The 20803-nt window shown below is 38.0% G+C and overlaps 1 protein-coding gene across 1 annotated transcript; it reads right to left on the reverse strand.

Moving 5' to 3' along the window:
- Positions 1-500: 500 nt before the first annotated feature.
- LOC131022915 (uncharacterized) lies at positions 501-896 on the reverse strand. Its single transcript, XM_057952457.1, has one exon. The coding sequence runs from the start codon at positions 894-896 to the stop codon at positions 501-503; it is 396 nt and encodes a 131-aa protein (XP_057808440.1).
- Between the last annotated feature and the right edge of the window lie 19907 nt (positions 897-20803).

Raw genomic sequence — 20803 nt, forward strand, 5'->3', positions numbered from 1 at the left:
TAGAAATTGATTAAAATTTAGAAAAAAATAAGAATGAATGAGAATTGAGGAAAATTAAAATGAAATTATTGTACAATGCCAGGATAAAATTTATTTTGCTTTAATTTATAGATACTATTAACTAATCAAACTCATCATTAATTATACTTCACAAAGAAAAAACATAATCAAGAAATCTTACTTCCTTCCTTACTTAGATTATCGAACATGATCTAAATCCTCACAGATATCATCCAACCGAAATTACAATTCCAAATAAAACAGAATATCTTTATTCAAATTAGTCTACTTAAATATTTATATATATGCACATCAAACAATACTAAAATGTACATGAGACACAAAAGCTAATAGCAAGAAACAAAAACGTCTTGATTTTTTTTTGTATGATATTTCACTACATTATATATATGTACTTACACTCTTAAGTCTTAAGATCTAAATCATGGTTTGCAGATATTTCATCCCATGCCCCCCCAAAAAAAAATTAATCTCGTATTTTATTTTACGACTGGTGAGCCAGACGCTATCATCTTTCTCTTACTGGACGACGAATCAGTAGGGGAAGCAGGCTGTACAGGTGGCCTCCGACGGGTGGCGCGGATGTAACAGAAGACCGCCGTCAGAAACACGGCGGCTAAAACCCCGACAACCGCTACGCCGCCGACAACTGACTCCTCGAATGAGCGATCGTGGTGGTGGTGACGGTGCTTCCTCTCCATGACCTCTTCCTCGGCACTTTCCCCTTCTCCCAAAGCCTCCGCTGCCGGACTCGGCGCGGCGGCGACGTGATGCTTCCCCAGTTTCCGGCCGGCATTAGGAGCTTCTGCAATCTCGGCAGCCGTCGCCGCCGAGATCAAAAGCACGATCAAGCAGAAAACAGTAAACCTAGCCATTAATAATGTCGTTGCACACGAAACCAGTGCAATTTTAAGTCTCTATTTATAGAGGAAGAGCGATTTTTTTCCAATTTGATTAAATGCATGGAAATTGACTTCATAAATGCACTATTTTTCTAGTACGCGTTACGTGCATGTTGATAAATTATACTCATGTTAGAAATAGGAGTATAAATAAAATAAAATACTCCCTCCGTCCCATGAAGCGTGACCTATTTCTTTTCGGCACGGGAATTAAGAAATTGGTATTTTGTGTGTTAAGTGTGGTAGGTGAAAAAGTGGAAAGGTGAATAAAGGGTAAATTTTTTGCTATTTTTAGAAACAGGTCAAGCTTCGTGGGACAACCCAAAAAGGAAAATGGGTCACGCTTCGCGGGACGGAGGGAGTATATTGAGTAAGGGGAAATTTCGTTTGTGTTGGCATTTGGTGAGTAAATTGAGCAGAGAATATACAAGTTGGATATGCAGGTAGCCGACAAGGTTACACGTGAAGTGTATATAATTAATAGCTGAATAAAATAAATAATTGCAAGTACGATTGAAACTCGAGCTCCACCGTCACACAGCTGTCCTTGCCAGTTAGACGCCGTGAATCCCAACATAATTTCCTAAAATAAATTCATTACTACTCCCTCCGTCCCACTTCAATAGGCTCAGTTTCCTTTTTGGGTTGTCCCACTCCAATAGGCTCAGTTTCCTTTTTGGGTAAAAAAATTGTACTTAATTGGTGTGGACCACACCACTTTACTACCATTTTCCTACTAAAAAGTAAGTTTTCTTAATCTCCGTGCCCAAAAGAAGTGAGCCTATTGGAGTGGGACGGAGGGAGTACTACTCTCGAGTTTTACAATATTTATGTTAAATTTTATAGTCATCAAAAAAGAAAATGTTAAATTTTATAGGGTAAATATCACTTTATAGCTCATTGGTTGGACATTTTCTCAAATATATCCCACCCTAAGCATATTTACAAAATAATACCCATCATTTCATTTTTCTCTTATTTGTGGTCCGCAAAAATAATACGACGACCGGTATTTGATGTGTGCGGCCAAACGCCATGTTAGAAGTAGGCGTGGCTCCCGATGGCGGCTCTCGCCGGAGATGGAGGCGGGGCAGAGCAAAGGCGAAGAGGGAATGAGAGAGATATAAAGAGGGGTGACAGGCGAGAGGCGAGAGAAAAAGATGACGGTGGTGGCGGGGCCGAAGGCGACGCCCTTCGCCGGGGAAGGGAGAGACCGAACGATCGACGTCAGTGTTGCCGGAATTTCAGAGGCGGCGGCGGACCGCCATCTCCTCCGCCGCCCACCACTAGCCGGCAACCGCCCTCTGCCCACAACAATGCTTATGTCTTTTCAAAGATATGGAATTTCTTTAGTTTTTTTTTATTCAACGTGTACTTCCAATAGGCCCGCTTGGCCTGACACGTCAAATATCGGTCGTCGGATTAATTTTGCGGGCCACAAATAAGAAAAAAGGGAAACGATGGATATTGTTTTATAAATATACTTAGGGTGGGATATATTTGAGAAATGGCCCAAACGATGGGCCATAAAGTGATATTTACCCAATTTTATATGATTAGTAGTGTTTTATGTGCTAAACTTTTAAAGTTCTTCATAAAATATTTCAAATATTTTTTTTCTAAAACACTCTGAATTTTTAGCGTTTTCATAAAATGTCTCGCTATAAAAAATTAGGTGACGAAAAATGACTTATCTAATCGGATGTAATATTTTGGAGATCGTTATTATTGAAAAATCATGTTAGAGCATCTGCAGCGCGAATGCTTGGTGCCGCCTCGAGCTAGCACGGGAGGAGGGGGAGGGCTGGCGTGCCGGCACGGCTCGTGCTGAGCACGACGTTTGGTGCCGAGCACGAAGGGCGGAAATGTTTGGCTCGTCGAAGACACGCGCCCGAATAAAAAATTTAAAAATTAAAATTTTAATTCAAAATTCAACCGTTTTTTTTTAATTCATAATTTTTCCCACATCCAACACAACTCTCTCTCCATTCTCAAGCTATTTTCTCACTTTTTTCTTCTCATTCTTCTCAGTTTGTTCTCTAAAAATTGTGAAATGCAAACTTTTGTGCATATGCCAAACCAGTGACAATAGGACAAAATGAAGCATGGGCAGAAGACCGTTTCTGCATCTGAGTCATAGCCGACCAAATAAATTGTGAAATGCAAACTTTTGTGTCATTTAAAGCACAAGACAACAGATACACTTCATTCACTTTATTTGCATGCTCCTTTCCAGACACATTATATGCAAGAAATTTGTGCACTATAACCAATGCCGGATCTTTAATGTATCCATTCGGCATACCGGATGAATTACACTACGCCAGATTCGCTCATAGATAACAGATTTTATCCGTTATCTATGTGCGAAAACATCCGTAATGTATAGTGGTGTAATGTATGTGGATTTCATACATAACGGAGATTTAAGCGTTATCTATTCTATTATACATAACGGTTTTCCATAAATATATAACGCTTGATAATCTGTTATCTAAATAATTATACATAACGGTTCCAACCCGTCATGAAAGTTAAACTTCCCCGTTATGTATACATATATACATAACGATTGTTTATATATAAGTAACGGATTATATCCGTTATCTATAGTATTATACATAACGTAAAAAGCGTCATGAAAGTTAAATATTCACTGTTATGTACACACCTATACATAACAGCTTTTTGATATTACTAACGTTTGGTAATCCGTTATGTATAAATGTTACATAACGTTTTTTACCGTAATTAGATTTCTATTTCTCCGTTATCTATTAATTTATACATAACAGTATAAATGATAAAACCAACAATAATAATATTATATATCATCCAAAATATTTAATTTTATATTATTATCATAAAAAAAATCATACAAGATTTGAATATAGTCAAAATTCAACAACTGCTCTATCTATACTATTGTGCCTTGCAAAAATACTAAACATATTAAATATGCAACTAGCTAGCCATCTGGTACAACTTTTCTTGTGAATTCACAAGACTCTTCAGCTCAACGTACAGCTTATTTAATCCACCACAAACCTGCCACAATCATACAAAGAGCCAACCAAGAACAATGTAGAGCATCATAAATGAGGAGATAAACACTTAAAATGTATACCTACAAGAATATAGAGCAATGCGCAGAACTGCTCTGTGCCACAATCATACCTCCAAGAATGTAAACAGAACATGCTCTGTGACATTGAAGCTTCCGTATAGAAAACCTCAAGAAATTCATCTCAAGCTTGATTTTTTGACTTCCACCTATTACCACCAGCTTTACCAACCTAAACACATTACATTAATTGTATAAGATACTCCATGATCTACAAAAGAACATAAGCAAAATTGTAAAAAGCAGTAATTACTAACAGCAGCAACTGATTTGTTGTTAGGATGCTTTTCTTTGTATTGCTTCCTAAAGTCTTCCATGTAATCATATATAGGATCATATAGCAGAATCTCTTATTATCACCAAATAAATTCAAAAACCAATAACAAGCAAACTGGAAGAGAATTCTTCACTTGTATCCGAACACAAGGCAACAATGAAGAAGACATACCCCTTGACAAGCTGAACAAGTTGAAGATAAAGCTCTGATACCCTCAATTTGATTATCTCTGTGGAGGTAGTCTCAATAGCTTGCACAGCAACCATCATCTTTGATTCCAACTTCTCAACTTCCTTTTTAGCCTTTTCAGTCTTGCTATAATCAGCATTCTTCATCTCTAACTTTTTGAGAGCTGCTACCCTTTTCTCATGCTCTAATTTCAAAGACTTGGCATTCTACAATAACCCACAGAATATTTCAATTTGATGCGAGTTTCTGAAGGAAGCATATAGTTTCAAATGTTCAAAGCAAATCAAGAACACCAAAACAAATGGTTTAACAAATGCCTTGGATGAGCATAATAGGTGCAACATGTGAAACCGAGTCAAATAAATTTATGACCAAGTCAAATAAATTTATGAACAAGAAGAATACATGGTAATCATTCCCAAAAATTTTGTTCAGGAATCGAGTTTCACAATTGCTCATGACACTATGCAGTTAAAAGATCATACACTAAACCCCATAAGTTATTGTGGAGAAGGATAACAAGATTGTGATCAAAATTTAATGTGAGACATTCAAAAAGCACAAGATGGCAGTAAATCATTCGCGTGATCAAACTTAGATGGAGCAATTGCATGACAAACAGATGGCCATAATATGAAAATAATTTAAGACAAGAAATGGACACAATTTCTTAAAGGAAGTTGAATAGTAGTATCACCTGTTTGAGCAATATAGAAAAGTAAGTCGCCGAGCCTTTCATGGGAGCCAGTCTAGACCTCCAATAGAGATAAGAGCGGATACAGAAATAGGAACTCAATTTCTCAAATGACCTCAATAAATGAAGAGAGATCTTCATATTCTGAAGTTAATGCTAGCCTCTTCATATTAGATTTCTCAATACAAAGATAATTGTCTCATTTTCTGGATGAGAACTAAGCTGCTTGAAACATGGGGTGATTGTACCATGCAATTCAATGTTACTCCACTCAGGAGCTTGCCTTAAAACCATGGCTTTTCTCCCACTCCATCCCTCATGTCCATTGAACAAAACTTTAGCTGCATCTGTAAAAGCAGAAACTACATACTGAGAGAGGAAAGTTGTCAGGCACTTCGCAGCATCCATCTCACGCTTGCCGATTTTTTTCTAATGACAAATGCACCAAGATAAACAGCAAAGTTCAGATAACTAGGAAATGGTTTACCACTTGGTAACTAATATCAAAGCCACGAATTCATTTCAAATGACAGAAAATCTGAAGTTCACAGTTCTTATATCAAAAAGGCATTTAGACTAAACATGAATCTCATTATAGTGACATCAATTTTCTCTAACATCTAGAGTATGCTTCCACTTTACAAAGAGATTATAAACTGGTGACCGGTGACGCCTCTAGCAGGCTATGTGTATTGCATATTTTGCATCCACTTTTGAAATCCAAAGATTTTAAGTTAGAAAAATGAATAGAATAAAAACAGTAAAAGAAAAGAAATAGAAGAAGAAGAAGAAGAGGAGGACAGCAGCAACAGCCGCAAGCCACTGCGGCGTGGAGCTGCTGGCGGCGGCAATCGCCGGCGCTGCCCGCGCCACGGCGGTCCGCGGTGGCTGCCAACTGAGAAAGAGAGAGGGAGATTGAGCGAGAGACAGAGTGGGATACAGAGAGATAGAGACCGACGAGAGAGAGATGGATGGGGAGATAAAAGAAGCTTACCTGAGACGGAGGTGGCGGTGGTGCGACGGAGACTGTGGCGGCAGTGGCGAAACTAACTGGAGAACATATATAAATTGAAACTAGGAAGCCCTAGATCTATTTTTTTTAATTTAGGGATTTAGATGTAGGGAAGGGAAGAAAGAAAGAGGGGATAGAAAAGTAAGTCGGCCTCGCCGCGACGGAGGTGGCGAGGACCGGCGACGTCTGCCGGAGGAGAGAGACGATAGAGACGAGAGAGAGAGAGTTAGGATTTTGGTAGGTTGCAGCGCCGCTGGGATTTGGGAGGAAGACGAGAAAGAGAGTTTACAGTTTGGGAGAATTAGATTGGGATTTTACAAATCAACAATTTATTTATTATTCTTTATTATATAGTTTTGAAAAAATTGATAAAAAGAAAAAAAAAATGATGTTTATACATAACGTTGATAGGCGCTCATATATAACGGTTGAAACTACCGTTATAAAAAGAGGCTCATACATAATGCTTGACTTAACGGTTCAATAATACCGTTATGTATGCAACTAATAGATAACGCTCATACATAACGTATGACTTCAAACCGTTATCTATGCATATAGATAACACTACATACATAACGGTTTTTTAAAAAACCGTTATCTATGAGGTGTTATGTATGTGCATTTTTTAAAAACCGTTATGTATGTCCAATTATCAAACCCCGTCAATTCAGTCCAAACTTGATTAACATTGAATGACCGAGGTCTCTCAGATACCCCACTAGAGGAAAATCCAAAAACAGCTTTCCTTTTTGTCAAACTAACTTGATACTCCCTCCCATTCATCCTAACTGTAATCCTCTTCTTATCACCACGCACAGACATAGTAGTCAAGAATTCATAACACAGAGGATCATATCCAGAAAATTTAATATTCCTAGCAAAAGTATCCATTCCCAAATTCTTCAAAAATTTCATTACTCTACCCTCAATTCGAAGATCCTTAATCAAATCCAAATCTAAATAATGAGGAGTAGTAATCTCTGATTCATTAAATTTTTTAAATACTGTGCCCTCCCATTCAGAAATCAATTGAAAGGGACACAAGTACATTTCCGAGAGATCCTCCTCCTGCTCTGAATATTTCGGCTCCAAATCTTCGTCTCCTCTGATGTTGGCGTTTTTGGTTCGAACCATATTGCCAGTGGTCGTTGGAGGTGAGCGACGGCGGTACAAGCGTGGGGTGGCAGCGTTCGCGCGGTGGAGATGGGAGGCAGCGGTCGCTGGGCTGGGTGGAAAGATGAGGTGTTTGCGGCTCTTGGAGTTGGAGGAAATAACAAAATTAGGGCTTCAACGCGTTCTAACCTCTATTTATATCAAGAAGCCAGCGGTCGCTAGGCTTCAGTGATCGCTGGGTATTGGAATTCATTGTAGCCAGCGGTCGCTGGGCTTAAGCGAGCGCTGGGTCTCAAACGCTCGCGTGAACCCAGCGCTCGCGGGGCCTACAGCGCTCGCGAGGTCTCCACGCCCGCTGGCTTGTGGATTTCAATTCCGAGAAAATCACGACAAATTCTTGCTAATTCATTAAAAATCCGACCAATAATTCATTCAAAATCATGAAGAATCCGTGAGAATTCTATAGTCTTTTAAAATTCACGGACTTTTAATTAAAATCTACATAAGTTTTGAACTAATACACCCCCCTAAATTTGATGAAGTTTTTACCGTGTTATTGAGTCAACTTATTACTACCTCCAAAAATAAAAATAAAAATAAAAATAAAAATAAAAGTGCACTTGTAATATCTTTTTCAGGAGATTCCGAATTTATTTCTCATACTATCTGGAGGGAAAAATAAATAACGACATCCCTTTTAGAATAAAAACTAAATATTGTGGGAATTACTCATTTTTGTATTTAAAAGATGAGTTTTTACCGTGTTATTGAGTCAACTTATTACTACCTCCAAAAATAAAAATAAAAATAAAAATGCACTTATAATATTTCGGCATCTTATATAATCAGAGTCACAGATCACTGATGCCCTTCGCCAAAGTTGACATGTTACAATAAGTTGACTATACATTAGTTTTAGTACTATTAAACATCGTGCTATCTCATGATCATATTCTCTATCTCTCTGTTTTTTGTTTGATGTTGAGGTAATCATATTCTCATTTTTATTAATCACTATAATTTGTGATCGGTTAAGCTTATTTTAAAAAAGTGATAAACTTCAAAAATTTACAAAATGTTTTCAAAATAGTTGAAGGAGCTTATAAATTGTTAAAAATATTTGAATAATTGAATTTATTAGCTAGAAAGAGAAATTGAAATGACATTAAATTAAAAAATATACTACTAGTATATATTAAAAATAACAAATTGTAACATAATTAATTGTTACTTATAAGATTAAAAAAATAAGTTAGAATTGATGAATTTATATTTTAGAGAACTTGTAATTTATTGAAGTTTATAAATTTATAAACAATTTAAAAAAGTACAAATTCAACCAATCACCCTATCGATATGCTATAAATCTGGGTATGCTATAAATCTGATGCAATTATGCAGCATTCTTAATATTTTATTATTTTTAAAAAAAATTCAGACAACCGTCATGAATTCAATAAAGGGTGCATGCTCTAAAGTTAATTACTATGTTGCATAGGTACGGCCGTACGGGGGTGCGGATGCGGGGGCGATACGATACGAGTACGAGGATACGGGGTTTTTTAAATTATAGGGTGCGATTCAGCAAGGATACATCTAATTATTAAAATTTTATGATATATAATGCTTATAAAATATATACAATTTAAATTTTCTTAAATTAATTATATGTAATTTACATTTTATTTTACCCAAAAGTTAAGTATTTTCAATTATATAAGTTAATTGAGCAATAATATAACGATTCAAATATTATTAGTCCAATATATAAATCATAATTGAAAATAAAATTATCAAAATAACCTTGTATAGGCCTTTCGTGCACGAGATACGTGAATTTCGCCTATGGAATTTGCGAATCCGATTTATTTTTATAAATTGTTTTAAAAGACACGCCACGTGGCGAATCGGGTGCAAATCTGATGAGAATCCGAGAGAATCGCACCCTAAAATAATCTGATTCGCCGTACGTACTAATTTTTGAAGAATCCGTGCATCATAAGTTAATTCTAAATACAATAATGATTTTTAGCCACCTTCCAAAAAATCGGTTTTTTTACTTAAGATTTAATTTGATCGCTTTTTTGGTATTTTGTGATTTGACTATAATATCATTTTCATAAAATACTCAACCGATTTTTAGTATTTTTTGGTTTTAATATAATCCAAAATTTCAGTTTTTTTTTTTCAAAAGTAATATGATTTTTTTTGAATTTATTTATTTATTTTATTTGTTTCCAAAATTTTACTCCATTGTTGATTTGTTACCACTAATTTAGGGATTCTTGTAAAAATAATCCTAGATTTGTTTTCAGATGTTATTTTTTTCAAAAATAATACTCCCTCCATCCCGCTTCAAATATCTCCTTTCTTTTGGCCACGGAGATTAAGAAATGTGTATAAAGTAGATAAAGTGTGGGCTGATGAAAATTGTTTAAATATAGTATAGAGAGAGTAGGGCTGTGCATCGGTCGATTCGGCTGGCCGACCGAGCAAAAATTCACGAACCGACCAACTGGCCGTTGCATAAAAAAAAATAACCGACCGACCGAAGTTTAAATTTTAAACCGACCGAAACCGAACCATCAAAATTTCGGTTTTCAGCCGATCGAACCGAACCTACCGACTTGAAGAGGAGGATAGCAGGAGGGCGGCCGGAGCAAGTGAATATGAAAGGGCGACGGTTGCTGCTGGACTGGAGGGCGCCGCGGCAGAGGCGACAGGCGAGGAGGAAGGCGCGACAACATAGGAGAGCGACGTGGGCTGAGAGTTCCTTCACGCTAAAACCCTTAAAATCGTGGAAGGGTGTCGACGGGAAATTTGGTGGGTGAGAGGGGGTAGTAGACTGCATATTTGGGTGGGGGAGAGCCGACGGAAAATAGGGGGAAGGAGACTTGATTTTGAGGGGAGGGGGAGAGGATTTTGATTGGAGTCTGAATTTTTGGGGAGACGTGAACCTTTTTTGGGGAGGGGGAAGGGGACAGGCTGGATTATGGGGAATTGAGTTTTTTGTTGGGGGGGGTGGAATTGGAGGGAGCAGACGAGAATTGGTGGGGTGAGTTTGGAGGGGAAATTGAAAATTATTCATATATAATTATATATTCGGTCGATTCGGTTTTCGACGACCAAATTCAGAAAAATCGAACCGACCGAAAAAATCGAAATTTTTATAAATTTTCGGTCGAACCGACCGATCAATATAAAAAAAATCGATCGAAAACCGATTGGTTCGGCCCATTTTCGATCGATTTTTTCGGTCGGCTCGGTTTTTACTCACCCCTAAGAGAGAGGGTGTATTGCCAAAAAATGAAATGAGACATTTGGAGTGAGACAACCCAAAATAGAAAATGTGACATTTGGAGTGGGACGGAGGGAGTATTATTTATTTTTATTGAAAATTAAATTATTTTTTTTTTCAAAAATTATTTTATTTTTATTTGTTTCCACTAATTTGGAGATTCTTCTAAAAATAATCCTAAATTTGTTTCCACTAATTTAGAGATTCTCCTAAAAATAATCATAGATTTGTTTCCAAATGTATATTTTTTTATAATTATTTTATTTTTTTTAGAAAATTATGTTATTTTTATTTGTTTCCGCTAATTTAGAGATTCTCCTCAAAATAATCCTAGAATTGCTTTCGTGTATATTATTTTTTTTTTCCAATGAAATTATTACACTCCAAAGGAATTTCTCAATTGCAAAACTATAATAAGCCAACTCTATATCTATATATTCAATATTAACCACATAAAATTTTCAATACCTTACAAGTATTTTTCTTTTCTTATTCATGAACTATATGCATAGAGAATTGTATCAACATAATTAAAATAGATAAATACCTAAATATTGGCTCTAAAACAATAGTATTTTGGAATATGGGCTGTATACATATATATGGAAAGAAAAGTTAAGCCTATATGATTAAAGCCCAATTTCCCTAAAAAATTCATAGCCCCCATTTTACTCACCATAACATCTTATTTAAAATAATAATAATAATTAAGTATAAATTCACAATTATATCCCTTGACTCATATCCTGCAAATTAAAAACTTACAAATTAAATTTACCGAATTATAAAGAAGGCAAAATCTTGGGTACACCCAGGTGCACGGTGCACCCGGGTCGTACCCTGACCCACTTAACCCGCATCTAAACCCAAAAACAAGCAATTTATACATTAAAAGCATGAATTAATTAAAATTCTTTCTACTAGCTTAGTTGGCTGGGCATTCATTGCCCTTCCTAAAGGGTGGGGTTCGAATCCTATTGCCACCAAGTGCGCGCGTCTCTCCATTTGTTTTGTAATTTTTCTACCAGTTTTCTTTCTTCTTTTACAACATTTTTTGTCTTTTTTTCTGCTTCACCCCTTCAGCGCATTTCCACTTTCTTCTTCTTTTCTTAGTTTATTTTCCTTCTTTACGTAGTTTCTTTCTTTCCCTTCAGCGCATTTCCACTTTCTTCTTCTTTTCATAGTTTCTTTTCATTCTTTACATAGTTTCTTTCTTAATTCAGTGCATTTCAACTTTCTATTTTTCTTTTCTTAATTTCTTTTCCTTCTTTACATAGTTTATTTCTTAGTTTCTTTTCCTTCTTTTCTTAGTTTCTTTCTTAATTTTTTTATTTTTAATTTTTTTTATTAAATGATACTATTATATTTTTATTTGAATTACACTTTTAATTATGTATAACAATACTAATTCTATTATTAAATTATACTATTTAATCCTGTAATGATACTATTGTTGTTAGTAAATTACACTATCTATATTATTAAATGATACTATTATATTTTTATTTGAATTACACTTTTAATCATGTATAACAATACTAATTCTATTATTAAATTATACTATCTACATTAATTATTGATACTATATTTATATATGAATGACACTTTTAATATATCTAAATAATATTAATAAATAATAGTATATTTATATTTAAATGATACTTTTAATATATGTATATAAATGACACTACTACGACATACAAATGACATTATAATATTTCATCTTTCCACTTCTTTCTTTTTTTTCGTTCTTTATCCCCCTTTTTTTCATTTTTTATCCTTTTTCTTTCTTTCTTTCCACTTCTCATTTTTCGTTTTTTTGTCTTTTTTTTCTGTTCTTTTCTTATTATGTATAATGATACTATTGTTGTTAGTAAATTACACTATCTATATTATTAAATGATGCTATTATATTTTTATTTGAATTACACTTTTAATTATGTATAACAATACTAATTATATTATTAAATTATACTATCTGCATTAATTATTGATACTATATTTATATATGAATGATACGTTTAATATATCTAAATAATATTAATAAATAATACTATATTTATATTTAAATGATACTTTTAATATATTTATATAAATGACACTACTACGACATACAAATGACATTATAAGATTTCAAATGATACTATAACATTTAAAATAACACCTTAACATTTCGAATAACACTACTCCTTAAAAATGCCACCATTTTTCTTAGTATATGAATCTATTTAGGTTTAGGATTTAGGGTTTAGGTTTAGGGTTTAGGTTTCACGTTTAGGGTTTATGATTGAAGGTTTAAGGTTTAGGGTTTAGGTTTCAGGTTTAGGGTTTAGGATTTAGGGTTTAGGTTTAGGGTTTAGGTTTCAGGTTTAGGGTTTAGGGTTTAGGTTTCAGGTTTCAGGTTTAGGGTTTAGGGTTCGGGATTTAGGGTTTAGAATAGTTGAAGTGTCATTTGAATTTCTTGAGTGTCATTTGAATTTCAGGTTTAGGATTTATGGTTTCAGGTTTAGGGTTTATGGTTTCAGGTTTAGGGTTTAGGATTTCAAATAACACTTTAAAATTTTATAGTGTCATTCGAAATGTTAGAAATCTTATAGTGTCATTTGAAATCTCATAGTGTCATTCAAAACGTTATAGTGTCATTCGAAATGTTTGTTGGGAACCTTGTGGAATATCCTAACCCTTGTTTTGATGATACCAAAAATCATAGGACTTAATTGTAATAGACTAGAATTGTTTAGAACTCAAGTGTTAGAGTTCGATTCTAGTTTAGTTTGCTGTGTCGAAGACTGAAGACTGAAGACTGAAGAACGAAGGACTGAAGACTGAAGACTGCAGATACCAACTGAAGTATCAGTTGAAGATTGATTACTTAATGCGCGCAAAGGACTGATACTAAAGTCAAGTACCAGTTGAATATTCCTCCTCGGACTGATCTTCCAACATTCAGAGGAAGCCACGTACTCACAAAGTACAGCCTCATTAAATACAGAGATCTCAGGATCTTATCTCTGCAGAGGTCATTCCTATCTGGTGGTTACTTTTCAGAGACATCACATCTCCTGTCCATCAAAGAGAGCCGTTTCCACCCAGACAAAGAACCTCGAAGATTGCAGCCTCAGCCCAAATTCGAATTGCTCTCCAACGGAAGAAATCTTGAGGATGATTTACGCCAACGGATCTATTCAAGAGTTCTCCTACAAATAGCGCTCGAGGATCACTTCAACCTTCACCGATTCAACAACATAAGCTGAAGCTCTGCCGAAATTGCTACTCAGCCTTAAGCTTAAACTCCCCAAAGCTTGAATCGAAGAAGAGAATTCCGAAGCCAAAATCAGTCATTGCTGATTACATACATTCTCTTAGACCCTAGGCATATATCGGTTTACCCAGAAGCCAAAGGTCAAACTTGCTTCAAAGAACTTGTTCTTTGTAAGTATAGTTGGCACTCGTTCAAACCTCCCCCCATAAGAGTGTTTTGAGTGATTCGGAGGTCAGAAGGGTTTTCTGACTCTGAGAGTCTTAGCACGGGTTGTGTTAAGCAAGGGAAATCCTACGCGAGTGAAGCGCGGGTACTGGAGAAGGGTTTTCTTCAGTATACGGTTGTGTGCACCCGGCAAGCACACGGTTCGGTTTGCAGTGCACCTGTTAAGCACTTGCAGAGTGGATTGTTGGTCTGATCAACCAACCGTGGATGTAGGAAAGGGTTTTTCCGAACCACGTAAAAGTCTCTGTGTTGTTTACAGCTTTCAGTTTTACATTCTTACTTGTGTTATTTCAATTGATAAAACTGAACACTGACTAACTGCAAAGAGAAACCATAACCAACAACTTGCTCCACCGAGGCTATTTCGAAACTAAGTTTAATTTCCACTGCGTATGATATCAGTCTGACTGATCTATCTTTCGATAGTCAGGAAGAGTGTTATCATCTCTGTTTTAGCAAACACGACTGAAGCCCTTACTTGCATCAGTTAAGTTCCAGCAACTTAATTGATAACTCTTTACTGAAGAGCTTTCAGTATCAGTCGTCAACCCTGTTTGGTCAAAACTGATTTCAGTAAAACAGGCGTCTTTGTTTGCATGTAAAGTTTCGTTTTGATCTCTGACTGAGATCCCTCTGATTGAGGTCGGTAGATTAATTTGAAAATAGCCTATAGGTGTATTTCCCCCCCATACACCTATTCGAGACCCTCAGGACCTAACAATTGGTATCAGAGCAGGTTGTTCGCAAGAACTACCTGTATCTGACTAGTTCTAATTAAACTAGATCCTTTTTCTTAAAGGTCTCGAAAAAGTTCTCTCTTTCTTTTTGTGCTTGCTATCTGTTCTATCTGCTGTTATCTGTTCTCTCTTTTTTGATGGAGACTAATCACAGCAGATTATCTTCTCTACCTATGTTTAGTATTGAAAAATACGACATATGGAAGTTTCGGCTTGAAAGCTTCCTCACCGCCCAACATTGCCGAATGTGGGAAGTCATCACCAGTGGACCAATCACCATCACCGAAACTGTCAAAAGGGTTCCTGTTGATCCACAACAAGATCCTTACGATGAGGTCCAGCCCAAGCAAAAAGCAGACTTTACCACCGAAGAATGGAAGCAAGATGAGCTAGACAACCTCGCCAAAAGCATCATCTCCGGCACCGTTCGACAAGCATGTCATGAAGATCATCAAGTGCGGAACTGTAAAGGAGATGTGGGACATCCTGGAAAGAATGTGCGTAGGTTCCGAGGAAATCAAGGAGAATAAGCTATCTATAGCTTGTCAGAAGTTCGACTCCTTCCTCATGCTCAAGAATGAATTTGTCGAGGAAATAGAACTTAGATTCAACCAAATTTTGAATGAAGTTCAATCCATTTCTAAAGACAAATACACTAACGAGAAATCAACCTGAAGATTCTTCGAGCACTGCCACGTGGAGAATGGCAGATCTACTCAGTCGCTCATCAGCATAAGCCAGGATTCAGTCAGCTCCCGACAAACAAGCTTTTCTCCGATCTCATGGCAAATGAGTTCGACCTTCTAAGAAATCTTGGAAACAAGAAGGCTGGAGGATCAGACGAAGATGGTCCATCAACTTCAAGAGGAGTTGCACTGAAGGCCTCAACAAGAGAAGGCAAGAAGCAGATCAAGGAACCAACAAAACTCAACCCAGAGGACTTCTTCAGTCAATATGCATTGTTGACTGAAAGATTCAACAAGATGGAGTCCAAGTTTCGGAAGTACAGAAGGGTCCACAAGCAGCACTACAAAGGAAAGGAAAGAGAAAGCAACCCCAGACATTCCACAGATCGAAGCGGAGAAAGGAAGTCAGCCGCTTACGACATCAAAGACATGGAATGCTTTGGATGTAGAAAGAAAGGGCACTTTCGACATGAATGTCCTGATCTGACTCAAGCTGAGCGCAGATAACTGAGAGCTAAGAAAGATCGCAGCTTTTCGAAGAAGAAAGCGATGGTTGCTGACGATGCTGATTCTTCCAAAGACACATCAGAATCATCCGACTTCGACAGTTCCAGCTCAGACGATGAGAGCCGAGCCTTGATGGCCAATGAATCAGAAAGCGTGGCTGACAACAGCTACGACAATGGAATGAATGGCTCAGAGGTCAATGTCAGGAAACACAAAAAGAAGGAAGAGGTCAAAGCTTCAATCAGAACGTGGTATCTGGATAGTGGCTGCTCGAAGCACATGATGGGCTATAAAGAATATCTGTCTCAGTACGTTGAGAAAGCTGGATCCAAAGTTGCATTCGGAGACAACTCAATCGGAGAAACAAAAGGCTACGGTGTGCTCAACATGGGTAACGCCAGTATCAGTAATGTTAGCTTTGTTTTTGGTCTTAAACAAAACTTGTTGTCTGTGAGTCAATTTTGTGACAGCGGTTTCACAGTGAAAATCAAGAAAGATGAATTCACTGTTAGAAACAATCAAAAGAAGGTGGTTCTGAAAGGATTCAGACAAGGGAGTCTCTACGTCGTTTCTTGGGAAGACAGCCCTCTAGAAATATGCCTCATCAGCAAGAGCAGCTCGGAGCTCAACTGGCTGTAGCACAAGAGACTCAACCATCTCAACTTCAAGACGATCAACAAACTTGCTAAACATCAACTGGTAGAAGGTCTTCCTTCTATTGTGTTTCAGAAGAAGCAAGAATGTGAAGCATGCCAAAGAGGAAAGCAGACACGGATGTCATTCAAGTCAAAGTCAGGACACTCCTCTGAAAGGGTTCTGCATCTACTTTACATGGATCTGTTTGGCCCGATCACTCCAAGAAGCTACAATGGTAGGAAGTACACCTTAGTAGTTGTGGATGATTATTCACGATATACTTGGGTTATCTTTCTCTTCAAGAAGAAAGAGAAAGAAGCTGCTGAGAAGACTGAGCGTTGAAAAGGAAGTCAACATCATCAGCATCAGATCAGATCGTGGGACTGAGTTCCTCAATACTGTCATTCGTGAGTATTGTGATGAACAAGGAATCAGTGATATGATCCGGGCCGGTAATTAAGGAGTTTCACCGGAAAATACAAGCAATAACGTAAATGATATGGAAATTCACCGATCTAATTGATTTGTAAGCGGAAGACTGAAAACGGACGAATAAAAATTAAAGACAGATAGAAGTATGGAATGTCTCAAAACCCCTGAATCTAAACCACGAAATGATCTAGGCGAACGAATCCCTAGACCCCAACGTGCATTTGACGCAGTAACTCGGAGACGCTGAATGACACACGGCGAGGGATGATGAACTCGTCGATTCGTCGATAGGTTGAATTCTTGTTTGGAATAATCAAGAAGAATTCGAAACTTGAGAGAGAATTAAACTCACTGTTATATTATCAAAATTGTCTAATTTCATCCAACACATAACAACCCTATTTATAGGGAACAGGCAACCCTAACGTAAAAAGGAAATAAACGTAAATAAAGAAACAACGGAACTTGTTCAGCAAGTCAAAAGAAACCCAGCGAGAAATCCATCTGCTATGGAAAAACGCAGAGGAAACAAGTCTGCTCTGGTGGAACGATTCCTCTGCTTGGGCAATGCCAGAGGAATCAAGTCTTCTTGGGCGGGTTGATTCCGCTGCTCTGGCAAGGCCAGAGGAATCGAGTCTTCTCAGGCGGAACGATTCCGCTGCTCTAGCAAAACCAGAGGAATCGAGTCTTCTCTGACGGAATGATCCCGCTGCTCTGGCAAAGCCAGAGGAATCGAGTCTTCTCTGGGCGGAATGATTCCGCTGCTCTGGCAATGCCAGAGGAATCGAGTCTGCTCTGGCGGGTCGACTCTGCTGTGCGGCTCTGCTCTGTAAGCAATAAGGTTTACTATCTTTGAGCTCTAATCTGTCGGTCCTTCTCCAATTGGTCTTTTCAGCTCTTGCCTCCAGATTTCTTCCACCAACGTCATTATAGTAGCCTTGAACGTCTTGGCTCTAGCTCTCGTCACTGGACCAACGGGCACGTGTACCAGATCTTCACTCTGTGCAGCCTCTGAAACTCGGCTATGCTCTGCATCCTGAGCTCTGCTCTGAACTGCATCATTCCCCCTCTCTTGAAAATGATTTGTCCTCAAATCCACAGCATCGCCTACATCAAAGGGACTTAAATCAGTAACATTGAATGTAGCGCTCACATTATACTCACCGGGTAAATCAAATTTGTAGGCATTATCATTGATCCGTTCCAATACTTGAAATGGTCCATCACCCCTAGGAAGTAACTTGGAACGCCGCTGCTCTGGAAATCTTTCCTTGCGCATGTGCAGCCAAACCCAATCGCCGGGCTCAAACACTACTTTGCGACGACCTCGATTAGCCTGTTCGGCATACTGCCGCGTGCGGCGCTTAATGTTGGCTCTGGCACGTTCATGGATCTGCTTCACGAAGTCAGCTCTGTGCTGACCATCCATGTTAACCTGCTCAATCTCGGGTAACGGAGTCAAATCCAAAGGTGTCAAAGGATTAAACCCATACACGATTTCAAATGGAGAAAACTTAGTGGCAGAATGAATAGCACGGTTATAAGCGAATTCCACATGAGGGAGACACTCTTCCCACGATTTAATATTCTTTTGAATAATGGCTCTAAGTAAAGTAGACAAAGTCCTATTCACTACCTCTGTTTGACCATCAGTTTGTGGATGACAAGTAGTAGAAAACAAAAGTTTAGTACCCAACTTACACCACAAAGTCTTCCAAAAATAGCTCAAGAACTTCGAATCCCGATCAGAAACAATAGTCCTAGGCATGCCATGCAATCTAACAATCTCTCTAAAGAATAGATCAGCTACATGAGATGCATCATCAGATTTATGACATGGAATAAAATGTGCCATCTTGGAAAATCGATCAACAACCACAAAGATGGAATCTCGACCACGCTTAGTCCTAGGCAAGCCTAACACAAAATCCATAGAAATATCAATCCAAGGTGCTTGAGGAATAGGCAATGGTGTATACAATCCATGGGAACTCACCCTAGACTTAGCTTGTTTACATGTAACACATCGACCACAAATTCTCTCAACATCACGTCTCAAATGAGGCCAAAAGAAATGCTCATGCAGAACAGCTAAAGTCTTAGCAACGCCAAAGTGTCTCATTAAACCCCCACCATGAGACTCAAGCAATAACAACTCACGTAAAGAACATTGAGGAACACATAACTTATTCTTCCTAAAAAGATAGTCATCATGCCTAAAATACTCTCCACTAGCAGCTCTCGCACAGGCAAGATAAATGTCACCAAAATCAGCATCATCCGCATACAAACTCTTGATATACTCAAACCCAAGCAACTTAGCATCTAAGGTATAGATCAAGGCATACCTCCGAGAAAAGTGCATCAGCCACCACATTCTCTTTACCTTGCTTGTATTTGATGACGTAGGGAAACGTCTCAATGAACTCCATCCACCCCGCATGCCGCTTGTTCAACTTGTGCTGCCCCTTCAAGTGTTTCAACGATTCATGATCCGTGTGAATGACAAACTCATTGGGCCACAAGTAGTGCTGCCACGTTTGTAAAGCCCTCACCAATGCGTACAGCTCCTTATCATACGTGGGATAACTCAATGTCGCCCCGTTTAGCTTCTCGCTAAAGTACGCAATGGGTCGTCTCTCTTGCATCAACACTGCACCAATACCAACACCAGAAGCATGACATTCAATCTCAAAAGATTTGGAGAAATTTGGAAGAGATAATACCGGGGAGTGGGTCAATTTGTATTTTAACTGCTGAAATGCATCCTCTTGCGCCTTGCCCCATTTAAACTCCACAGTCTTCTTGATGACTTCCGTCAAAGGTGCTGCAACACTGCTGAAGTGAGGCACGAATCGCCTATAGAAGCTAGCAAGACCATGAAAGCTTCGAACTGCTGCAATGTTCATCGGCGTTGGCCACTCTTGGATAGCTCGTATCTTCTCCTCATCAACCTGTACACCCTGTGCACTAACAACAAAACCAAGAAACACAAGCTTGTCCGTACCAAAAATGCACTTCTTAAGGTTAGCAAACAACTTTTCCTTTCGAAGCACGGCCATAACAGACCTCAAATGTTCAACATGCTCATCATAATGCTGGCTATAAATGAGGATATCATCAAAGTAGACAACAACAAATCTGCCAATGAAAGCACGCAAAACATAATTCATAAGACGCATGAACGTACTAGGCGCATTAGTCAAACCAAAAGGCATAACTAACCACTCATACAAACCAAGTTTTGTCTTAAAAGCAGTTTTCCATTCATCACCTTCCTTAATCCTAATCTGATGGTATCCACTACGCAAATCGATCTTAGAAAAGACACAAGAACCATGTAACTCATCGAGCATATCATCTAAACGAGGAATGGGATGGCGATATTTTACCGTGATGTTATTGATAGCTCGGCAATCACAGCACATCCTCCACGGCGAGTCCTTCTTTGGTACAAGGAGAACGGGTACCGCACAAGGACTCAAACTTTCCCTCACATGCCCTTTGGCTAACAACTCGCCAATTTGCCTCTCCAACTCCTTCGTCTCCTCTGGATTGGTGCGGTAAGCTGGTCTGTTCGGCAGTGTAGCGCCGAGCACAAAGTCAATCTGATGCTCAATCCCTCGAAGTGGTGGTAAGCCGGTAGGTGTATCGTCGGGGAAAACATCAACAAACTCCTGCAATA

This window comes from Salvia miltiorrhiza, chromosome 4 (genome assembly GCF_028751815.1).
Source record: "Salvia miltiorrhiza cultivar Shanhuang (shh) chromosome 4, IMPLAD_Smil_shh, whole genome shotgun sequence".
NCBI classification, from domain to species: domain Eukaryota; kingdom Viridiplantae; phylum Streptophyta; class Magnoliopsida; order Lamiales; family Lamiaceae; genus Salvia; species Salvia miltiorrhiza.

What these genes read in the sequence shown, in the direction of transcription:
- LOC131022915 (XM_057952457.1), bottom strand. Translation starts at nt 896, where the DNA reads ATGGCTAGGTTTACTGTTTTCTGCTTGATCGTGCTTTTGATCTCGGCG.